The sequence below is a fragment of the Paramormyrops kingsleyae genome, chromosome 4 (genome assembly GCF_048594095.1).
Source record: "Paramormyrops kingsleyae isolate MSU_618 chromosome 4, PKINGS_0.4, whole genome shotgun sequence".
In the NCBI taxonomy this organism is placed as follows: domain Eukaryota; kingdom Metazoa; phylum Chordata; class Actinopteri; order Osteoglossiformes; family Mormyridae; genus Paramormyrops; species Paramormyrops kingsleyae.
The window spans coordinates 31,734,999-31,757,901 of record NC_132800.1 but is presented as its reverse complement, the minus strand read 5'-3'; the positions used below and the strand labels follow the sequence as shown (position 1 = coordinate 31,757,901).

Genomic DNA, 22,903 nt, shown 5'->3' with positions numbered 1-22,903 from the left:
CATCTGCCCTCCCGGCACCCGTCTGCGGACCCACCTGTGGCGCCGGATTTGCCGTCAGACCGGGCACTGAGCCTACGCCCCCCCCCCCCCAATCTGTATTCACACTCCAGCAGTGATGTACAGCAAACATATGAGTTTTTTTTCCCCCTCCTTTCATAATATGAATCAAAAGACGCACAGACGTGGGGGAGGAATTTTCCAGAAGAATAAAGCCTGACACTTAAATTTCAGAGGGGAACCTTTTACAGCCTTGCTCTCCACAGAATGCCCCCCCCCCCATACACCCATACTCCCAGAATCCCTCTGCAGGCCCTCTATGCTAACGCTAATGCTGCTCGCCCCCCCCCCCCCGTTTATTATTAATGGCATCACAAAACGTATGAATCAAAGGAATAGACTGCCAAAAACGCCCATATGAGAAACACCAGCATCAGAAGCACTTCACTTTAATGGGGGGGGGGGGGGGGGGGGATTGGAAATGCAGCTGTCAGGGAGATTCAGGTCAGCAGATCAGCAGGACAGGTGTTTGTCTTGGGGAAGGAAAAAAAACATGACTTTCAAATTTATCGTTAGCCCGTCGCCGGAAGTCAGCAGAGAGAAGGTGTTCATTTTCTTTTTTTATTCTGACAAAGGCAGACATACAGAAAATACAAACCCTGCTCACACCCCCCCCCCCATCCCCCCCCCCAAGTCCAGCCGCACGCACACGGTGCACGAGTCACCCCCAGCTGTCACTCACTCTTTGTAATGGCCGTTGTCATCCCATATCTGGAGCAGAGTGATGTTGGGATCTGGCTGGCCGGTCCCTGTTCTGTTAAATCCGATCACCCCACCTCAACTAATTACCGACATCAATTATGGCACACTCCCCAGGGACGTGTAAATTAACCCCCACCAAAGCTCAAACTGTACGGAAATGACTTTGCCGAAAATGTGAATTACGAAAAAAGAAGTGAGCTTCATTGGGTCTCAGCTCAATACCTGCCCCTTCCAGGCCTTTTCCTGTCTAGAGGATCACCCGTAAGCAGTACCTGCACAGAGTCGCGGGGACCTGAACCTGCCGCAGGGGAGCCACCGTCGATGGTTTCGGGGGGCGAGACCACATGCCACGCCGGCAACGCGGAGGACGTCACCCGGTTACAGGCGCCATGGCGACGTCAGTCTCCGGTTTCCCCTCGAGTCGCTGGCCTCCGGCCCCCAAGGGCCTCGCTTCATTAACACTAAAATCGCGGCGCCTTTTCAGCGCCGGACAGAGGAGTGGGATCCTGGCCGCTGCCGCCGCGTTTGCGGCCTCCGAATGACGCGTTTAATCTCGATGAATGATTAACCACTTGCCGACTCGTGGGTAGGACCTATTAAAACCCACCCCCTCGATTCCCGAGCCGGTCGGCGTGTGGGCGTGTAGCCCGTGGCGCTCATTTCCAAGGAAGCAGCGATTCGGAGGGAATAGAATTAGCCCCCCCCCCCCCGTCACAAAGAATCCAATTAGGGCTGTTATACGCTGCAGCCGGCAACCCTGAAGCTTGGGCACCTAAATGGCCGGTATGTGAACAGAACAGACATATCAGGCTATTTCCTAACTTCAGGGGAAGAAAAGAGACGCCCCCCCATGCCGTCTCCTGGGGGGGGGTTATAAATAAGGGCTGAAAGGTACTGCTGACTTAGCCATGGCTGAATGGGGCTGGAATGGTTTCCATGGCAAACCGCAGGGGAGGATACTGGTACCTACTGCACCGGCAGACAGGAGGGGGGGTCTGTACATCATCGACACGCCGCTCAATCACAGACCACCCAACTCCGGCACGAGTCGAGCTGCTGCTTACATCAATTCCCATTCAATCACCGCTGGGAAGGGTTTCAACCCGGACAAAATCTTTTACCGTACGTTTGCCTTCAAGACCAAAGAGCATCACCATAAAACCCCATTCTCCTCGCTGCTGGGCACCCATTGTTTTGATTGGACATCGCCTGGATCGTACTTCCTCTACGCTGAGGGGTCAGGGGTTGGGGCCCCGGGGAAGGGAGGGCCCCCATCACAGTGAAAAAGAAGCGGCCCGTCCCTGCGGATGGGGCTACACAGACGTCACGCGGATGACCACCTCGCCGGCGTCCGCCTCGGAGTCCTGCGGGCCTGCCAGTCCCGCGCAGAGCCACAGGACGGCGCGTGAACAGCGGGAGGGTCGGGCGACCAGCTGGGTGGGGTGCAGAGCAGAGCCGGGCTGCAAGGCAGCCAGGGGGAGCCAGAGGGTCCTGCCAGAACCCGGGTCCACGCCGCCGCTGGCACCGCCGCTGCTCTCCTCCACGTCCGCCTCCTTATCGTAGTTCTGCACGTCCCAGTGAAGGTTCACCGCCCGCCAACGCTTGAACACCTTGTGCACCGCTGCCCCCTCATGGACAATCAGGCCTGCAGTACGATAGTGATGCAATGATTCAACTCGCTTCATACAGAATCTAGCATGTTGCCTCCTGACAAATGAAGCTCCCTACTCAAGTCAGTCAGAGGCGGGGGGGTGGGGGGGTGTTGGAGATCCCTGCAGACAAGGGGACTCAAACTTAATTCCAAAAAGACAGGAGTAGTCTTACCCCTCAGCTCCTTCAAATGCTGTTTTTTTTCCTCCCTCCAAATGACTAATTACTATGTAAATGTTGCAGTGATGTCTCACATATATTCATCATGTCTCATTTTGCTGCCATCTCAATATCTGTTTGTAGTAAAATGGGTTTAAACTGTGATGGGAGACCATGGGTGGGATTACCGTGTGCTGTCAATTACCAGTGTAGCCAATCAAAAGCAAAAGGAAGGGGGTTAAACCAATCAGTGATTGAAAGTCCCTGATAACCCCACCTACCACAGGGTCTCCCATCAGTAGGTGTGTGTCGAGGTAACCAGACCATTCATGCTCAACTTTGGGCACATTGGTCCCCCCAAATGGGCTGCTCACCAATGCAAACGAGGTCCATGAATCCGTACATGCCGTAGCAGATCTGGAAGAGCACATCCCGGCGCTGCCACACGGCGTTGGGGCTGAAGGCTGACCACAGCAACCAGGTGACACTGGACACCAGGAAGAGGGAGCCGAGGAAGACGGCGATGATCTGTACCTTCTCCACCAAGGTGATGGTGATAGCCTGCCACTGGGGAAAAGGCAGAGGTAATGGTCAGTGCGGAAATGCACGGAAAACAAGAAGTATATGGGAAACACAGAGTAAGCACAAAGACAGCAAACAGGAAGTGTACAGGTAATACAGAGGGAACACAAAGACAGCAAACAGGAAGTGTACAGGTAATACAGAGGGAACACAAAGACAGCAAACAGGAAGTGTACAGGTAATACAGAGGGAACACAAAGACAGCAAACAGGAAGTGTACAGGTAATACAGAGGGAAGACAAAGACAGCAAACAGGAAGTGTACAGGTAATACAGAGGGAACACAAAGACAGCAAACAGGAAGTGTACAGGTAATACAGAGGGAAGACAAAGACAGCAAACAGGAAGTGTACAGGTAATACAGAGGGAACACAAAGACAGCCAACAGGAAGTGTACAGGTAATACAGAGGGAACACAAAGACAGCAAACAGGAAGTGTACAGGTAATACAGAGGGAACAGCAAAGACAGCAAACAGGAAGTGTACAGGTAATACAGAGGGAACACAAAGACAGCAAACAGGAAGTGTACAGGTAATACAGAGGGAACACAAAGACAGCAAACAGGAAGTGTACAGGTAATACAGAGGGAACACAAAGACAGCCAACAGGAAGTGTACAGGTAATACAGAGGGAACACAAAGACAGCAAACAGGAAGTGTACAGGTAATACAGAGGGAACACAAAGACAGCAAACAGGAAGTGTACAGGTAATACAGAGGGAAGACAAAGACAGCAAACAGGAAGTGTACAGGTAATACAGAGGGAACACAAAGACAGCAAACAGGAAGTGTACAGGTAATACAGAGGGAACACAAAGACAGCAAACAGGAAGTGTACAGGTAATACAGAGGGAACACAAAGACAGCAAACAGGAAGTGTACAGGTAATACAGAGGGAAGACAAAGACAGCAAACAGGAAGTGTACAGGTAATACAGAGGGAAGACAAAGACAGCAAACAGGAAGTGTACAGGTAATACAGAGGGAAGACAAAGACAGCAAACAGGAAGTGTACAGGTAATACAGAGGGAAGACAAAGACAGCAAACAGGAAGTGTACAGGTAATACAGAGGAAACACAAAGACAGCAAACAGGAAGTGTACAGGTAATACAGAGGGAAGACAAAGACAGCAAACAGGAAGTGTACAGGTAATACAGAGGGAAGACAAAGACAGCAAACAGGAAGTGTACAGGTAATACAGAGGGAAGACAAAGACAGCAAACAGGAAGTGTACAGGTAATACAGAGGGAACACAAAGACAGCAAACAGGAAGTGTACAGGTAATACAGAGGGAACACAAAGACAGCAAACAGGAAGTGTACAGGTAATACAAAGGAAACACAAAGAATGCAAACAGGAAGTATACAGGTAACACACAGGAAATACAAATATAGTACACAGGAAGTGTTCCAGTAACACAGGTAACAGAGGAAAGGCACAGGTAACCTGGAAAGTTACAAGTAACACAAAGGAAAGGCATGCAGAAGTACTAGCTGGTAGCTGGAAAACATTCAGGCAACATTCAGACAACATTTGGGTAGTGTGTAATTCGTTTCCGTCTGGCTGTAATCCTGTGGGTCTATACAGACAGCAGTTCTTTGTGTATTAAAGCGCAGGGATCATATCAGCTTTGACTGAAACTCTCACGCTGAGATAAACCCCTCTTTGGATCACGAGTGAAGGAGAGTCTCACTGGCGTGTCTGTGAAACCATCCCTACAGTCAAACTGCTCGACCGCCCCCACCATCCCCCCCTCCCTCCCTATTCACCCACAAGAAACAGAGCACAAACACCGGATTTATCCGAATCCCTTCCCAAGCTCGGTGTGTTTCAGAATGACTCAGCCCGGGGAGACTTCGTCTTTGTCTCTGAGCGTGGGATCAGGAAGACGAATGGGCGGCACGAGCAAATGCCGCGGGCCATCGGTGAAAACAGCCCAGCTCTTCCTGGGGGGGACCGAGGCCGTCTGAGAAGGTACCTGTCTGAAAATCATTTTTAATTGACGAGAGGCAGGTCTTCTCTCCGTTCCTTCAGCCCTAAGCTTTTCCTCCTTTCTTTTGTCACACTTTCATTTCTTGTCGGAAGCACACATGGGAAATCCGTAACAGACACAGAACCATGGTTGCCCCGCTGCTGTATGTTTCCAGTTGTGTTGCTAGCAAGTGCAGCGCAAACTGCCCATTTGATTTCAATCGCATGATGCTGATAGCAGAGATGCGATAGCTGTGTTTGTATCAGTCTGATGTCTTCCTGGAGGGCAACAGTGAGTCAGATGATCCTCCAATCCTCTCTCCCCCACTTACTCAATTAACTCCGTCATCATGATACGGCTTTAAATGCCAGCCAGCATCCCCTGGACCCTCTCGGAAGAGTCTGACCGGCCTCTCAGTTTGAAAGGCACGTCAGGGAGACGCGGCTGTGTTTTTTTCCCCCTCTTTCCCGAGAGTTCCACGAGTTGCCGTCACGCTTTTCAAGATGTTAACTGGGGGTGACAGTGTGTCTCGCTTTGCGGGATGGTAGCGATGGACTGGGAGGTGTACAGCCTCACTCACATGAACTCCCTCAGCCAGCTTTAACCCGGTTTATCTATCCGACTGCCTGTAAAACTCTTGCTTAAGGTCATGGAGGGTGTGGCCTGTGAGTGGGTGTGACCTATTAGTGGGTGTGCCTAGGGAGTGGGCGTGGCATTAGAGTGTGCATGATCCGAGAGTGGGCATGACCTTGGAGTGGGCGTGGTCTCACCTGCCAAGGCTTCTTCATCTTGATGGCGACGACATGGAACCGGTAGCAGCAGAGCTCGCAGGTCCAGGAGCCGCGTTCGCTGATCCATTTCAGGAGGCACTGCTGGTGGGTGTGGCGGACGGACCCGTCACATCGACACGGGTTCAGCAGCTGCCCCTGTTGGGGCGGGGGAGGGCAACACCGGTGATCAGGAGGCCACCGCTCACAAGGTCGGCCCCCACACCGAATGACTGCCCTCGGTTTGAACCGAAACCGACGCGGTCGCTAACACCTTGAACCTCGCCGGCTTTATGGAAGATGGCGATCTTCTAAATCTGTGCTTACAGTCCAAATAATCTCCCTAACAGCAGGAGATAGCCGCCCAGCCAAAGCAGAGGCAATACGGACCAAACAGCATCATTCCCTGTAAAAGAGGGGCTTTTAACGTGCAGTAAAAGCCACAAAGGACAGCTTCCTGTTCATTTCCGTTATGCATATCCCACTTTGCACAGTCATCGCTAATAAGACACTCAGGAACAGTGTTTAGGCCCAAGGACACACGTATCATTTTTTATCGACTGCTACATCCCGGCTTAAGGCAGTAACAAAAGAGGAGGATGCACATTTGACTTAGGAAGCTCAATGGTTTATTAAAGAAACTTAACTGAAGCAAAACTAAAGACGCGGTCAAAAACCGTGACTAATGCCAATCTGCCAGCAGGAACTACCCAGCAAGATCAGTAGTATGAGATGCGTGTTTGGATGAGCGAGAAATAAGGTGTGGTGCAATTTAAACATGCGACAAGCGCAGAGAAATACAGCAGCCTCGCTGCCTCCCCCCAAGCCTGACAGATTCTGAGAGGCTGACCCAGGTGAGGCCCTCGTTCCAGGTAACGAGCTGGGGGGAGCCAAATTAAAGAGACAAGCCACTGGATCGTCACACGACCTTGAAGAGAATATTATGCCCAGGGTTCATAAATATAGCACAGCACTTTTCCCTGTCAAAACAGACCTGCCACATTTTTCGTAAGCGCCATTTTTTTTTTCTGTAATAAACTCTTCAGAGCAGCAACAATCCCGCAAACGCTGAGCTCTCTGTAGCAGACTGGGGCGTACAGTAATCCATCGGCAGGCTGATCTGTTCTTTTTTTTTTTTTTTTTTGCTTTATGCACAGCGTCTCCGACAGCGACGGATAGGCTTTCCGCCCGCGCGATGCGCCGCGGCTCACCCAGCATTACCAAATTACCCGCGGTATCCGGGTGGCCCCATTCCTCAACGTGTCACGATCCCTCACGGGTTCGCCGCAGTCCCCCTGCCCTGCCGCTAATGAGACTGGGGGGCTAATAAATCAGCAGCTTCTTGTCATCGGGGCGGGGGGGGGGGTGACTCACCATACATCATCGCAAACACGGTACTCAAAGGTTTGCTCTGTTCAAAATACCAGTCAGATCCAGAAGCGCTGCATCTTTGTATGATTGAATATTCTGCATTTCATTCCTCAATAAGTGAAATACCCAAGTCAAATTTTTGTCCCGTTTTCTACAATAATGCACCACATATAACAAAAAAAATTATATATATATATATAATGTAAATAGTGTATAACAGAAAACTTTATAGCCATCATTGAATCTGTGTCTAATAAATATACAAACGCAAAATTAATTTAAAAACCTCCCACATTTCATTTTTATGGGATGCTAGAGAAACTGTACATGAAAATGGTCCGGCCATTTGGCGCATGGGAACAATACAGCAGTAACAGGAAAGGCTGTCCGTCCAAATGTTTATCTGCAATCAGATGGCAGTAATGGGCAGATGCAGCAGATAAGTTTATATGAGCTAAAATGCGCGGAGATGAGTACAGAAACCGGGCAAATGAGAGGTGAATAAAACCCGATAATTTAGGAAGCAGGTTCAGGTATTGTGGCATTCCGCATAAAATACTCCCCCCGTGATGAATGAAGGATAATGGAATAAATGCAAGCCACAGAAGGCCCCCAGTGAAAGGCAAAATAATAGTGGGGGCAGTCAGACACCCCCGGTTCCATTAGTAAACTCGTCTGATGGAGCAAACTGTTAATCTCGCTGACTTACAGAGAGCAGCACGGCTTTAAGATGTTCCGGGGAGTTTACACGGTGTTTCAGTGTTTCCAGGCATTAATAATTCAGGCCTATTTCGGAGGGAAATGACAAGGCAAACAGTCGACTAATAACAGCGAATCCCTCGCCTGCCACTGGAAAAAACAGCGGCGACTTCCTACGTTAAAAGGAGACGCATGGAAATTAGATGCATAACAGATACGTCCCAGTGTAAAAGAAGCAGAGTGAAAAGTCCCAGCTTCAAGATGTCCTTAAGCCCAAGTTACGTACATACTCTGTGTCACGTGTCTCTCAGAGAGTCTCTGTTCCGGCCCAAAATCGGCGCTTAACCCGTCTCCAGAGAATGTGTGTTCAGGATGTCGACGTCAGACCCAAGTCAAGCCGGGGAGCTCGAACCTGGCAGCCTAATGTCACAGGATGTAGAGGGAGTGTATCAGATTGCACCAAGGACTCAGAAAAACGCCGCCAGACATTAGCAGCAGGAAACAGAGAGAGAGCGTAACTGGAATTGATGAGCAACAGGCCTGTTAATGACCCAGCATCCATTACTCCCAGTTGAGCACTCAGAAATGCGAAATGTCTTCTTTTTAAAACAAGCCCCACCCCCTGCAGCCCCTGAGCCACATGGGTTCGGTTGACATTTAAACCCGGGAGGGGGGGGGAAGGGGGGTCGAATCTGCATCCCGTTCGCGTTGCCCGTCAGTGCGCTAAGCTACATCCCCTTCCTCGCCACGCAGGGCGGCCAACCCGCGGAGAGTGCGCCGGCTGCTCGCGGGAGCTGAAATATCAGGTAATTCAGGGAGCGTGCCGCGTGCAGCAGGGGTTTATGGGACATCTCTTCAAGCAGAATGAGCAATGAGTGCTGAGGGCCTGGAGGTGTGCAGAGGGGGGGGGGGGGTGTTCTGGGAATATACCAGTTACTCTGCAGTGTATTTATCACATGAGCTGAATGGGGGACAAACTGTCACACTTCCTTCAGCTTCCTTCACCTGGCTTTGCGTCTCATCGTTCAATCATTCCTCCATCCATCCCTCTATCCATCCATCCATATTCTATAACCCATCTATCCAGTAAAGGGTCATGGTGAACCTGTATCTTATCCAAGAAAACATGGAGCGCAGAGCAGAGCAGAGCATCCTGGATAATTATCTCTTTTACGTATGTTATTGAAATCTGGCATTTTGTATGGACGGAGGATGCAACCACAGGTCTTACAGACAGTGAGCTCTGCATGATCTCTGCTCTCCAGAGTGGCAAACATTACAGCACGAGTTGGAGCCAGGCACAGCAGAGACCAACACATCACACGCCATCACTCCCCCCCCCCCCCACCAGCTTCCAGTGCCCTCGGCACAGACGCCTCTCCTCCCCGCTTATTGGACGTTAAAAAGGTCCAGTTCCCGATTATGAGCCTGAGCCGATTAATGCAGGCGCATCCATAGCCTGCCGTCAGATGGCAGGATGCAGATCTGCTTGTAATTCCCAGAATAAGTGAAGAATCTGCTGGCGGCGAGGGCTGAATCTGCAGGAATCCTGCTCCGAAACCATCTGCCAGCCAGCCTAAGCGATGCACCCCCCCCCCGCCAACCCCCCCTCTCTGTATCTAATCTAGACCTTGAGTGTTTCTCAATATGCGTACTTGACCGTACTTGTGTTCTCATGAACCCGTTTTACATCATCTTCCATTGCCAAAGACCAGTTCCAATACTAAGCACAGAAGTACAGAGGACAGTAAAAATCCCCGGATGTCGTTCTTGCTCCACCCCAAATATCAAGGATACATCGATTGCATCCTCGCCAAACGTGACCAATCCCATGATTCATCGTGCCCCGAGTTCATTCTTGGGAGGCAAGTTTGCAAGACCGGTCTTGCCAAGACAACAAGTACGATCTTTGTGTCCTTGGTTTGAGAAACTCCCCTCCTGTTTAAGGTCCACCTTAAAACTTGGTGCTGGTGTCACTCTCCTCGGACAAAGCCCGTCACCCTGCAGCGCAGTCCCCGTCTGCCCCCTCGTCCCACTCTCACCCAAGCCCAGGCACCTCTACATTCGCGTCATACGTCAACAGGCCTGCAGCCTTGACCCACAACGTACAACCTGCAGCAACACAGGCTGACTTGCTGCCCCAACAGATGGCCAAGACTAGCCTAGAGAAGCTCACTCCTCCTCTCCAAAGTTCAGACCCAACACTTGACCTGTGAACAATTATCACACTAACAGGAGAAACATCTAATTACCTCCAGAGGATTTCTACAGTCAAACTTTTAATACTACATGACATTAGCTTCAGTATTGCCTGTCTGTCATGCTACTCTTCATACTAAATATTCACTAAGTGCTCTTGCAGAACTATGTTAAAGGGACCTTTGCAAATTAACCTGAAGTATTTGATATACTACAAATATCCAGGTGCAAAAACGGTTGAGGTATCCTGCGACGGACTGGCATCCTGATCAGGAGGTACCTCAGCCTTGTGCGGCTTGGGATGTGGTCCAGGCCTACCCCGTAACCCTCAGCTACATCAGCAGTTAGATGATGGATGGACAGACAGATAAATGGCAAGGTCTGGCTGGAAATTGTGCTGAACAAGTATCTGGTGTCGTGTAAACTGACTCTTTTTTTTATGATGTGGCAGCAATCAGTTGCTAATTTTGTGCAAGTCAAACATGCCATTTAAAAACACTCCATTTCCCTCTTATAAACAACCCGATGTTACGCATTTCACACGGAGTCCCTGTGTTTGTGTGTAACAGTACACTGCTCAAATTAAAATGTTACTTAAAACTGCAATACTGATCGCAGCCATACTTCTCTTAAAATATTCAATAGGATGCGTTTTGTATGTCTGAGGCAAAATCCTCAAAACTGCTGTGGGCAACACAGAGGGGAAAAGTTTAAAAAGTTAAATTCACTTTTGTCATTTCATTGCGTGGTATGATACAGACAACCTACAATAATACAAGCAAAGCCAGAACACCGTGTACCGATTATACATTATTTCTGTGAATAAACTAGGCAGATCTTGTAATAAACCTTGTAAAGTCAGATGACTGTGGTGTTTATATGTAAACTACACTGTTTCGCACATTCTAACGAAAATGAAATGCGGGTGGCTGGCTGGGTAAAGATCTTACCGCCCTGCGAAATATATGAGCGGCTGGTATTACATTTTATTACTGTTTAATACTGATCTTCGCACCCCGGCTGCTAGGCGCTGACCCCGGTGCTGAAACATGCCGATCGCACACATGCATCCCGCCTGAATTGCCGCGTGTCGCCGCCAGTTGCGACAAACTGAGATCCCTTACGCTACCTGCTCGGCTCCCTGGAAGCAAATCCGACAGCTGGGAGTCGGTATGCAGGTTTCGCTGCTGCAGTCCGATTGCAACGTCCCAGCCTTGTCGGGACTCTGTCCCGAAAGCTCCTCGCTGGGCAGACAGCATGCTTCGCCATCTGGGTCGGTGAGGCATCCACTGTGTCCTTCCTCAGGGTTAACATCCACACGCTCGCCGTCCTCCCCATCCCCATGGCTTATCCCCGTGTCGAGATGTCCTTCCAAATCGCTTGGATCGCGCTCTGCGCCGGAGTGGATTATTGCAGCGCCTCCCTGTGGTTCGCCCTCCGTGCCCCTGCAAACCGGACCCACCTCAGCCTCTCGGCTCATATTAAATGAATAAAACGCAAGAAAAAAAATAAATAAATAAAAAGAAAATGCAAAAAAAGAACAGACAACGTGCCCGATCTAGAAAGAAGGCATGGATGTATTCCCAAAACAGTCGACGACGTGGAAACGGATGGAGCAAATGCGCTCAAATATAACAAATGACGCTACAGTTTGGCAAAGTTGGAGGAAAAGCGTCTCTCCCATGTGTAGTCGGTTTTGCGGTTTGAAGGCAGCGGTCTCGACCGGCTCATATCCGAGCAGACCGCCAGCGACGGCGGACTGAGCAGGGGAAGCCGACGCCGCTCCGAGCGAGAGTCTCCTCACCTGGGTCGCGTTTCCTTGGAAACAGAGAATTTAATAAACGCAAGATAAACTTTGGCGGCGCGGGCGCGCGAGGCTGTCACGCGGGGAGATGCGCCGAGGCGCGTTGGCGCGAGCCTGGGGGGTGACAGCTTTGCGAGCCGGGACGATCGCACGCCGGCCTCGCCGTCAGTGAATGCCGCACAGGCCATCCGGGAGTCCGGCGGAGAGGGGACGAGCGCGGTGCGGCGCGGCGATCCGGGCGCTCCTCTTCTCGCTCGCCTTGCGGTGCTTCGGCGGTCTTGCTGCTGACCTACTAACACATAAGTGGTTTCGGTAAGTCTGGCTCAGCGGGGACGGTGCGCTGTAAACGATGCATCTTATTGCACTTCATACGACAAGATGACGTATAAAAATCGTCATTCGAAACTTTGTGTAATTATAGTCTAAATAAATCTCAAAACGTCCACTTGTTAAGACTAAAACGCGTTCAATATCTTGACATGAGAAACTAATAAAGCCGATTTAAATTATGCGTAATATTTATTAATTCCATTAAACAATACCCAGAGCTACAAAGCTTTTTTTTTTTTTTTGCTCTTTTATTGTGTCTTGCTTCGTTCGCATTAATACAAAAATTCCTGGTCCGCGGAGAAACCTTTCATCATTGCCCTCCAACATGATGGATTGGTCTTTTTCTTGATTAAATTCTCAGCAGAACTCCACATCTCCTCATAGTGAGCCATAGCTGGGAGGGGGGGGGGGGGGGGCGGGGGGCGCAGAGAAAAAAGCCACAGGCACTGGGCACCACAAGGGCCTCTTAAGTCCTCGGTGGAACGCTGCCATTTCCTGCCATAATCAGGATGGAACACTTACCAACTGTCAGATGACATCATATTGTTCCTGCCTTATTACTCCAGACCTCCCTCGTAGCCGCTCCTACTGCTTTCCCTTTCTGTTTCCCATTGCACGCCATCATCTCAGTCGGTAAAACCAGGCGTAGAGGCTCAATCTGTCCCCATAAACCAGGAGACAGTGGTCCCGGAGCAGGTGTAATTCCCTAAACCGATCGTTAAACTGTGATTGGTCGTCCTGACATAAAGGGGTGAGACCGAAAAGGGGGCGGGGTCGTGCCTCTCAGGTTATCCTACACGGCCCTGCATGATGAAATGGGTTTAAAACACAAAGCCATTGTTCTGCACACCATTTTCTTCAAGTATACAACGTGCGATTACTTCACATTTTATAGTTTTTCTAAATATAATATCGTGGCCCTACTGAAGTTTCCACTTGATTACCCTTGATCATGTGGAAGAGGAAACGCATATATTGTCACATTCTTCGTCTGATGTATTTAGGGTAACTAGGTCTCCTTTTGATAAGCCACAAAGTGCTGCTCGTCTGGATGAGATAGGCGGTTCCTCTTGCTCCCATTCAGAGGAAGTGCACTACCTGTACGGCTCAGCAGTAGTAATGTCCGCTAATGCAACAAAGTAAATTACAACTCACGTCCAATCATTACCTACAAGAGCAATCGATACCTGGCCAGTCCCGTGTTATTACGGGGGGGGATTACGCTGGCTTTTGCAGTCGTTTGAGACGGCATGAAATGATGCGCGTAACGAGGCTTCTGATGGCGCCCGGTAATTAACGCAGGGCAGCCCGACTCGCTAATAATACGCCTTTTTTTTGGTGCTTCGGCGCGCCGTTCGCACCTCTAATAAGCAGAAGCATCTTCAGACTCGAGGAACTGTGTAATTGCAAGAACATTACTATACCCATCAGCGGGTCTGCAAAAAAAAATATTAACCCCTAATGCTGTTACATATCACGCTTCAGGTATGCCCATAGAACTATATTTAAACCTAATGAGATGTATAGGCTACCTCGTTACAGACCTATGTCCCTGGCCTATTTTCACAGCAAGAACGCTTAATGTTAAAGCATCCAATGCACTTTTAGACGGGATTATGAAATGGCAATGCGAAATGATTTATTCTTAGAGAAATGTATAGCATATATAGCCGTCCAACAGGTGGTTGCCGAAAGCATACCCCGCCCGAGTCGCTGCATTAGCGGTACTTCTAATGATCAATATGAATCAATACATCCAGACTATGTATTTCAGGAACTAAAATACTGGGCGCATTTGAGATACAAAAGCCTCCTTTTATCACGGGTATTAGAAAGGAGATCAGAACGGAAGAGTTTAGCATGTGACCCACAGACTCAGTTAGCTCAGGGTTAGTCCGGCTGCCCCCGGTGCGATCTGATGGCACCAGTCTCGTTTTGCCTTCCTGGATCAGCCAGGTTCCCCCCCCGCCCCCAGCGTCCGCATCGCTTCCTCTGCCCACGTCGTGCTGCTGCCCCGCCGGCAGAGAGCTTGGGCCAACCTGGAACACAAATCGATCAGCTGAGGGGAGTGTCGCTGTGGCCCATGACTGCAGGGCACAACCGATCACCAGCCCCCTTCACGCGCCGCCCGACGGACATGCCCGCCCCGACGGCGGATGGATAGAATGACCCCAGTATCGCGGCTCAGGTTGATCCACGTTCAGAATAATCTTCGATCAAGGTTAGACACGTCTGCCACCTGGCTTTCGACTTCTGAGCCTGGATCGGGTGGATCCGAACTCCAGCTCATTCATCTGATTACAGAGGCTGCCTCAACTGGGCTTTAATACTCTTAATATTACTGTCACATCAGCCTGCCTATTCTTACCTCATTACTCAGCTATTACTAACCTCAGAGTTTCTGTGCGGGGCTAAAACGAGTGCATTGTTTCCACACAGAAGCAGCATGTATCAAAAAGTGATTCCAGTATAGTCCATTATAAACGCAGAAGAGGCTGATTCACAACCAGTAGTGCTGGTGGGGTGGTGGGGGGGGGGCGTAATTGGCATGAGCTGAACTGGCAGAGTCTGCCGCACCTACACGCCAAATGACCTTATTCTCCTTGCAAGTGGCGAAGGGGGAGGGACGACAGGAGGGAGGATGCTTGGACAGAGGGGCGAGGGGACAGAGAGGAGCAGGGGGACCCAATGACCAAATCCCAGGACACCCCAAAGCCACACATGACAACTGTAATGGGGAGTCAGAGATCCATGGGGGGTGGGTTATAAATTCAACCAGGACACCTTTCACAAAGGAGAGGAAAGGGGGGGGGGGGGAAACCAAGAAACATGATGCTCATTAAAACACTGTTCTTTATGGTAATTCATTATAATTTTAAGCAATAATTATATTTTCAGGGTAGCATTTTCTGAAAACGTGTCCATTTAATTACCGGCTATAATAAATGATCACAGCCGTCTCCCCAACACAATAAAACCCAGGCGCCACAACCCAGGCTTTCAAAGCACCACAGATTCGGGTTTGGCTGCACTCTGTAATTTACTCCGCGAAGAATGATTCTGGAAACTCCGATAATCTCCTCCGGTTGGGAAAGGACGCATGGGTGATAATCTCCTGTAATCAGCAGGGGGGCAGGGGGGCGGGGGCACAGCTGGAGTCACCCAGCCGCGGGGACAGCAGGGGGCGCTCTGCCAGGACTTCAGAACATGACTTGGGCTCTGAAGTGAGTCTGTTTGGTGGCATTATTTTGCATCCCGGTCCGGAGCATCCACCTGGCCTTCATCCTCTGCACGTACTGCATGTCCTTGCGGCTGCGGGCGGTGGCGTCTCTGCCTGTGGGCCGGGACACACCAGATAACATTCCTTAGGCGTGCTTTCCATCCACAGTGTCTCAGAAACACTAGTGGGGTGTTTTGTGGTGCATTTAGGATCTGAGGAAAACATCTTTCAGCTCAATGGCACCACGGGCATCGCCCAGGGCGGGCGCGATTGGGCGCGATTGCCGTGTTTACTTCACAGTACAGGCGTCAGTGGTTCTCTGCTCTGTACCGTGCCGCTCTGATAATAAAATGAACAATGGCTGTAATCTTGTCGTGTCCAAGATAAAGTTTACTACTTAAGACCTTCTCATCTGCGATACTATCGCAGGTTACGCTTAACTGAAGCTGGTTTTTAGATTAAGGAGAAAAACAAGACAGAGCAGTATGTTCTGAAGATTCCCAACTACAGAAGTGGCATCTAACCGTAAAATCAAACGCAGAGCGGCTTTCGCTCTTCTTTCCGAAACAAACGCACTAATCAAATAAAAGCTTATTGCTCGTGAAGCTCTGCCAGCGGATCCTATTTTTGTTAAATGTTGACTGATCTGGTAATAAAGAAGTGGGTCGTCTTTCCTCGAGGAGGGGGGGGGGGGGTGGAGCCTCACCTGCATCTTCCCCCCAGCCCAGGGCCCGGTACTGCCGCAGGACCCGGCCCACAGCATTCCTGTCACGGGCCACCGCCACGGTCCTGGTCGCGCCGAATCGCTGCTTGTAGTAGCGCATGAGGGACCGGTGGCCAATCTTGGCTCCTGAAACAGGGGCAGCTGTCACAGTGTGTGTGGGGATCGGGGGGGGGGGGACGGGCGTGGCTGCGAAGGAATGGGGGTGGGACAGCAGGTGCGTGACACCCCCCACAGTATGAAGGCGGGGGAGCGGCATTGACACGGGCAGCCCAGCCTACCAGAGGGCAGGGTGAGCTCCATGGTCTCGTCGTCGTACTCCAGGTTCTTCTCGTCCGGCAGCTCCGCCTCCCCCATGTCCACCTCCTCGCCGTCACTGTGGTTCGGGTAGCTGCTCCTGCAAGACGGCAGCCGCGGGTGCGTTCAGGACGACAGACACAAACCATCTACCCCACTTATCCAAAGACGCCATTCACTTTCCTGCTGGGCTGTTTCACCAGCAACTGAAAATCCACATCACTGTGTACACATCTCTCTCTCTCTCTCTCACAGACACACTCTGAGAATGTAACATCAGACAATAGGCACTGAGCTACAGTAATCCATCAAATAAAAATAAGCTAATTAATAACAGGCACCCCTTTAATGATTAAATCCAATGGTGATGGTGAGAGCAGGTCAGCAGGAGGTGAGCGCTCCCTCCATCCAAACACTCGCCAACGTCGGCTGGGGAGGGAGGGGAGGACGCTCTATTGTCTCACCATAAGCCCAGCAAACACACCCCCCCCCACCCCCCACCAGCCTGGATGCAAAATGCAGTGTTAGAATTCGCACCCAATTAAATAAATATCTGGGCGTTGGTGCCAATGCGTCACGTTTCCAAAATGCGCACAAGAACTTCCTATTGTCTCTCTGTAATGAGAGTTTGTGATGGTAGTTTAGCCCAGGAAGATGACGATTGGACAGCCAGGGCGGGTGAGAATGGGGGGGGGGAGCAGACAGGCCACCTGAAGTCGTAGAAGTCGGCGAATTCGAGGGCGGCGTCGCCCTCCGTGTACAGCTTGCAGTGGCTCTTGTCGGTCATGTGACTGCGCACGGCTTCCGTCGAGTAGAAGGAGCGGCCTTTCTCATTGCACCACAGGCAGACATTCCCCACACCAACCTTCTCCCCTGTGGACACAAATCGAAGGGCTTAGGGGCAGCGGGGAGGAGTCAGCTAGTTGTCATGCCCCCACCGACTGGAAATCCAACTCTAGGGTCCAGTCAATGCGCTGAAATGAGAAGGCCTAACAGTCAATGCGCTGAAATGAGAAGGCCTAACAGTCAATGCGCTGAAATGAGAAGGCCTAACAGTCAATGACAGACACTGGGGTGACACTGCCAGTTCACAGTGGACAGCTCTCAAAGTAGCAGATTGCATCCATCCACCCACTTGCATGCTGCTTGTCCTACCCAGGGTTGCGGGGAGGTTCGGAGCCTATCCCAGAAGCTAGGGGCGCAAGACAGGGAATAACCCAGTATGGGGCGCCAACCCATTGCAGGTGTGAGGGAGCAGTGCTCAGGAACCCAAAGAAATTCCTCATATATTAATATCATGGCACTCATCGGCAACCCAGATTAGGCGACGGGCGTTGTTGTAACGGTCACAAGAACAACTTCATAAATAAAGACGCGCCGTCACTTTAAGAAGGCCAAAGCCGCCACATTCCGAGGGGGATCACAGCGGCAGCGGAGGAGCCGCAACGGCGCCATCTGCTGCGAGAAGGCGGATCCCCGCCAGACGCGGGCGCTAGCTGGCTAAGGCAGGCCTGGCAGAGCACCACGGCTTGACGGCGCGGACGGCTCGGCCAAACCCGTCAAACGCCAAAAACATTCGCAGATAAAGCTTTTGTCTTACATGCTATTTTTAGCAGTTTATAAAGGCCTGCAACCAAGCAGGCAGACGGTTGGTCTTGAGCCTCCAGAAGGTTCCACTCCTTCGTAGACCTACCGCAGAAGGCTGTTTCCTCGCAGCGGTGTGCCAGTCCCATTCTGGACACACTTCTAACATTGAATAACACCTGCAAATCGGTTTCCCCCCCCCCCATATGTTTATGATCTATGCTTGACAGTGTAATGCCTATTGTCTTTGTTAAACGTTCTGGGGAAACCACAATGGCAAGAGGGACAACATAAAAATAAATTATTGAACATTATGGAAGTAAACAGAATGGATATTGACGAATTCATAAAATGCCAGCGTCTGTCAGCGAAAGAGGGCTATCTTCTAACCATATTCTCCTATAAATAACGTGAGCTTTAGGTTTCCTTCCTGCGCGGAGCGGGTGACTCATCATCCTGTGGTATGACAGAGCTCTGTTTTAGTGTTAATTGTAAGGTCAGTGCATTTCCTGGCTGGATTTAAATGCCCTTGAATTGTAAAGAATCTCATTATCTTTGATGCTCCTCAGATTCATTTTTTCCACGGAAGCCCCTAAGGTTTTAATTTTAATAGTTCCGCTCTACTGACTGGCCATTACATGCATCTGTGACAGACATAATGTTAGAAGTTCCTTCAGACACGGGAGAGAGAAAATTTTAAATGCGGACGACAAAGGTTAGAGGCACACGGGGACACCGGTCATAACCAGGGGGGGGGGGGGGGGGGGGGAGACGGGACCCTCCCCAGAGGGTATATGATTAATGATGCAGTAGGAACACAGGGCATTAAGGGGGGGGGGCGCAGCATGCCATGTAGTTTAATGCCCAGATGGGACCCTCAACACCACCATGAATACATATGTATTTATGAACATACATATTTCATATTACTAACATTTCCTAACAATGATTCATAGAACGACAGATCTTTATTCCATAGGGAAAATCACAACACAGCAAATACTATATAAAATGTCTGAGGTTCTGCTTGGATCCTTCCCAGAAATCACAGCGAAATCCTTCCCAGTCACCATCTGCACACATTTAGGTAATAAATGCCGTGTTTAGTGTTTGCCCGTCACCTCCGCTCAAAAGCCGCGCCCCCAGAACCACCGGCAGATGTAGGATCCCTTAAAGTGCATTCGGAGATGACCGAGTTTCAATTGGTCAGACGTTGACCAGACTATATGCACCACCCAAAAAAAATAATTATTATATTTACCATCCCCCGAGGCAATGACAGGGAAGCGAAAATGCAATACCATGTTACAGGGAAGAAATAGACAGCTGAAGGATTGACATAATTTGCAAGTCACTCAGCTCAGAATACAGATATGGAAGATTCCAAGAAAGCAAAACGTCAACGCGCAGAAAAAGACGACACAAACTTATCTTTGCCTCCAAAACAACAGTAACATTCATTGGTAAGTCCCTGCATCACGCGTCCTTAAGACATACTGGTCAATACAGAGAAGGAAAAGTGAGCAGGGCTTCGAAACAGCCAAGCAACAGCGGCGGCCATCGTGATGGAGTGAGAGGCGATACTCACCCAGGTACCGAATCAGCCCCCTCAGGTCCGCCAGGTACTCCACATCGGGGATGAAGAAACTGTGCACTTTGGTCATGTGATCCACGTTCTTCAGGAGGGTGCGCGAGTGGTGCGCGCAGAAGAGGCAGTCCGTGGCGGGGATGACCCCAGGCGGCAGCTCGGAGGAGACCCCCGACGCCGTCGACCCGGCCTCGTCTGTCACCTCTTCCTCACCCTCACCCCACTCCATGTCATCGTCGTCATCATCATCATCATCATCCATATCCTCCCAGTTCTCTGCAGGGATCAACAAAACCTTGAGTCCCAGCCTTAAACCAATAAACATAACCGATTCTAATAACAGATAATACCAACAACGCTACTCCTAGCAGGTATGCTAAAGGCATCCAAACAATTGGAAACAGGGATCCATCGTCACAAATTATTTATTAAGTCTTCTTCAAGTGTTCAAGTGTTGCCTGAAACAACCCAGAACTAAAGCTTAAAAAGTGTGAAAAGGCATGTGGGGGGAAAGTCCTTCGAACAATTATAACAGAGAAATTTGATACTCAGTCTTACTTTGTAAGGCATCCTTCCCAACATAGTTGCCCTAAAGCTCTTCACTTATACAAACACAGCACAGTGAAGCAGAAAAAAATCAGAAAACATGAGAATAATAATGCCCTTAGGCGGGTAAATACAGGATAAAACCCTCTATAGCAGTGTCTCCCAGCCCAGAGCACAGGGACCCCACATTTTTGCTCCCACCCAACTCCTGGTACTCTTGTGTTCCTGATTGGCTGAAAGCGGGGAGGAAGCAAAAACGTGGACTGTCTGGGGAGGGTTCTCCGGAGGACTGGGCTGAGAAACATCGCTCCAGAAGTCCAAGGTTAGCTGGTTTCCCCACCCCACCAGAACTTCTATCATCAGGTACGCAGGTGTTCGGCTGGTCTCTTTACGGACCAAAGGGATCAGTCTTCTTGACCAAGGCTCACCATGCTGATGCCAATTTCAAAACTGTCCAAATACCATCCACAGTTCCACACGTCGAGCATACCTTCTTCTGCAGCTGCACCATCCTCCTCAGCACTTATCTTCCTGGCCTGCTCCTCAAACCACTGCAACCTGGGCGGCTTCTCTGGTCGCTGTCTGGTCTGGCCCTCCTGCCCCGAGGCCTGGACTTTGGCAGCCTTGGCCGGCGAAGCCTTCTGCTGCTCCCGCAGGGCCTGCTGGAGGGCCTCGTTGCGGGCATTGTTGTCCAGCAGCTCTGCCTCCAAGCCCTTCTCCAAGTTCTTCTCGTTCATCATCTCCACCTTCTTCTGGGCAGCCGCCAGGGCCCGTTTCTCCGCCTCCTGGTGCTTGCGGGACTGAAGGTGATTCTGGAAGGCATTTTCGCTGGAGAATTTCTTGCCGCAGGTGGCACAGGCCACATCGCCACCCTGCGCCTGTTCCTCAGCCACCGCCCGCTGTGCCAGCACCCTCTCCTGGAAGTTTTCTGCCGTCACGGGGGGCATGTCGGCCACCTTCCGCTTCAGGTTGTAGCGGTGCCAGTCTGTCTTGTAGTGTGCCCGCTGCACCTCACCATCTGCAAAGGCCACCCTGCAGCTGATGCAGGTGTACGATGACATGTCTGAGGATAGAGAAACAGGCAACACTGGTATAAGCCACTATGATACAAGCCACTCTTGTCACAGCCATTCAGTGTGAAGTATTGATAATTAGGGTAGCAAAGGGGCAGAGAATTTCTAGTAAATTCCCATGGAAACTTTCCATGGGAAGTTAAGCTGGGGAATTTTGGAAATATTGAACTCCATGGAACTGCAAAAGAAAGCAAAGAAAGCAAACCATATGAATAATGCAACATAGAATATGACTTATAAGGAGTGCATTTTGATGCAGATCCTTATCCTGGGATGTTTTTACATACAAGTAATTAGTCACAAGCATTTGGTTACACAATGATATGACTACCAGCGAGTTCAAAATGTACCCCCCCCTCCCCCAAGTACAATTAAATTCCCTGTTATAGGCTAAGCTGCAGTTTTGCAAATTTCCAGTTTATTCCCATTGATTCCCAAAGATTTTGCAACCCTGCTGGTAATTAGTTTCAAAAATTACAGTAAAAATGTTCTGATACGCACACAAAGTTTGCTTGGCTAACGGCGAAAGTTAAGTTTCGACCTACGCCTAAATGGACTCCATGTTGCTGCGGAGTAGGTGTATTTAAGCAAAGCTATACCTTACAGTGTTTAGGCGGGTGACGATTGCGGGCCATTTTTATACTGTATCTAAACTCTTAGTTAAATGTTAAATATCACTCAATCAAGCTAACTAACAAGTTGACGTGGTTTGACACAACAATGAAGTAATGTAAAAATCCTTTTTAATTAAAGGCATCTTAATCTATGTTTCAGCCTCACGTTTTTTTCAGAATTTCAACACGTGACAAACCATAAAGCCAGCACTACTGATTAGCACATTAGCTACAGGGCGCTAACTAAATATTCAAAATAAAAATACACAGAACACCAAAACAGATATTCCACTTTCAAAAACTAATTAATCAACGATTTAACAAGACAACCATCTGTCATGTCACACTGACCGGCGCAGCCAGCGAAATGCATATAAAACGAGTTCAAACTAAATGACTATCAAGTATGCCACACTTACCGAAATAATCCCAGTATCTACTCTTCTTTTAGAATTTATCTAAACTAGGAAAACCAATATATTATCACTCTAAGTCGACTCACATCCAGCAAAATAAGCACTAGAAAGCCCCCTTACCTTTCAATTTTAAAGTGTGGTATGTTAAAATAAACACCCCAAATGCGTGTAACGACTGTAAATAACAAACTGATTCAGGATCAGTTTATAGTGACAGCGCTACCCACCACAGTACACCGTCTTCCGGTTGCATGTTGAACTTTCGTCGCTCTTGTTGCACTGCCCCCTGGCGACTTGGATGGTTCACAACAACCCATGCCTTTTGCACAGACTAAAATTGCAGGTATATCAGCACGTAATATTCAACGCTGTGTTGTTCAACGTTAGTTCCTTTTCCGTAAATTACGGTACTATCTCAAATATTTTCTGAACTCTTTTGGAGACGATATCGGTTCAACATCCACTGTTTGAAGTTTAATGCTGCCATCTACTGGCCAAATTGTGTCATTAAATAAATTTAACAATATCAGTCATGTACGGAAGAGGCGCTCTT

General features: G+C 49.6%; 2 protein-coding genes across 4 annotated transcripts; both read right to left on the bottom strand.

Annotated features, from left to right (window-relative positions):
* Nucleotides 1–692: 692 nt before the first annotated feature.
* On the bottom strand, nucleotides 693–12,657 carry marchf11 (membrane-associated ring finger (C3HC4) 11). The gene is made up of 4 exons (XM_072711160.1): nucleotides 11,287–12,657; nucleotides 5,892–6,047; nucleotides 2,943–3,135; nucleotides 693–2,404 (listed from the first exon to the last, which is right to left on the bottom strand). The coding sequence occupies exons 1-4, from the start codon at nucleotides 11,635–11,637 to the stop codon at nucleotides 2,073–2,075; spliced, it is 1,032 nt and encodes a 343-aa protein (XP_072567261.1). The 5' UTR covers nucleotides 11,638–12,657; the 3' UTR covers nucleotides 693–2,072.
* A 2,469-nt stretch (nucleotides 12,658–15,126) lies between these two features.
* On the bottom strand, nucleotides 15,127–22,574 carry znf622 (zinc finger protein 622). 3 transcript variants are annotated; one of them, XM_023815676.2, is made up of 8 exons: nucleotides 22,471–22,521; nucleotides 22,354–22,397; nucleotides 20,738–21,310; nucleotides 19,702–19,977; nucleotides 17,240–17,402; nucleotides 16,514–16,629; nucleotides 16,218–16,361; nucleotides 15,127–15,625 (listed from the first exon to the last, which is right to left on the bottom strand). In XM_023815676.2, the coding sequence occupies exons 3-8, from the start codon at nucleotides 21,306–21,308 to the stop codon at nucleotides 15,492–15,494; spliced, it is 1,404 nt and encodes a 467-aa protein (XP_023671444.2). In that variant the 5' UTR covers nucleotides 21,309–21,310; nucleotides 22,354–22,397; nucleotides 22,471–22,521; the 3' UTR covers nucleotides 15,127–15,491. The 3 variants fall into 3 exon arrangements, with proteins under 3 accessions (XP_023671444.2, XP_023671442.2, XP_023671443.2); XM_023815674.2 differs by lacking the exon at nucleotides 22,354–22,397 and having other exon boundaries at nucleotides 22,471–22,574; XM_023815675.2 differs by having other exon boundaries at nucleotides 22,354–22,508.
* Nucleotides 22,575–22,903: the final 329 nt, after the last annotated feature.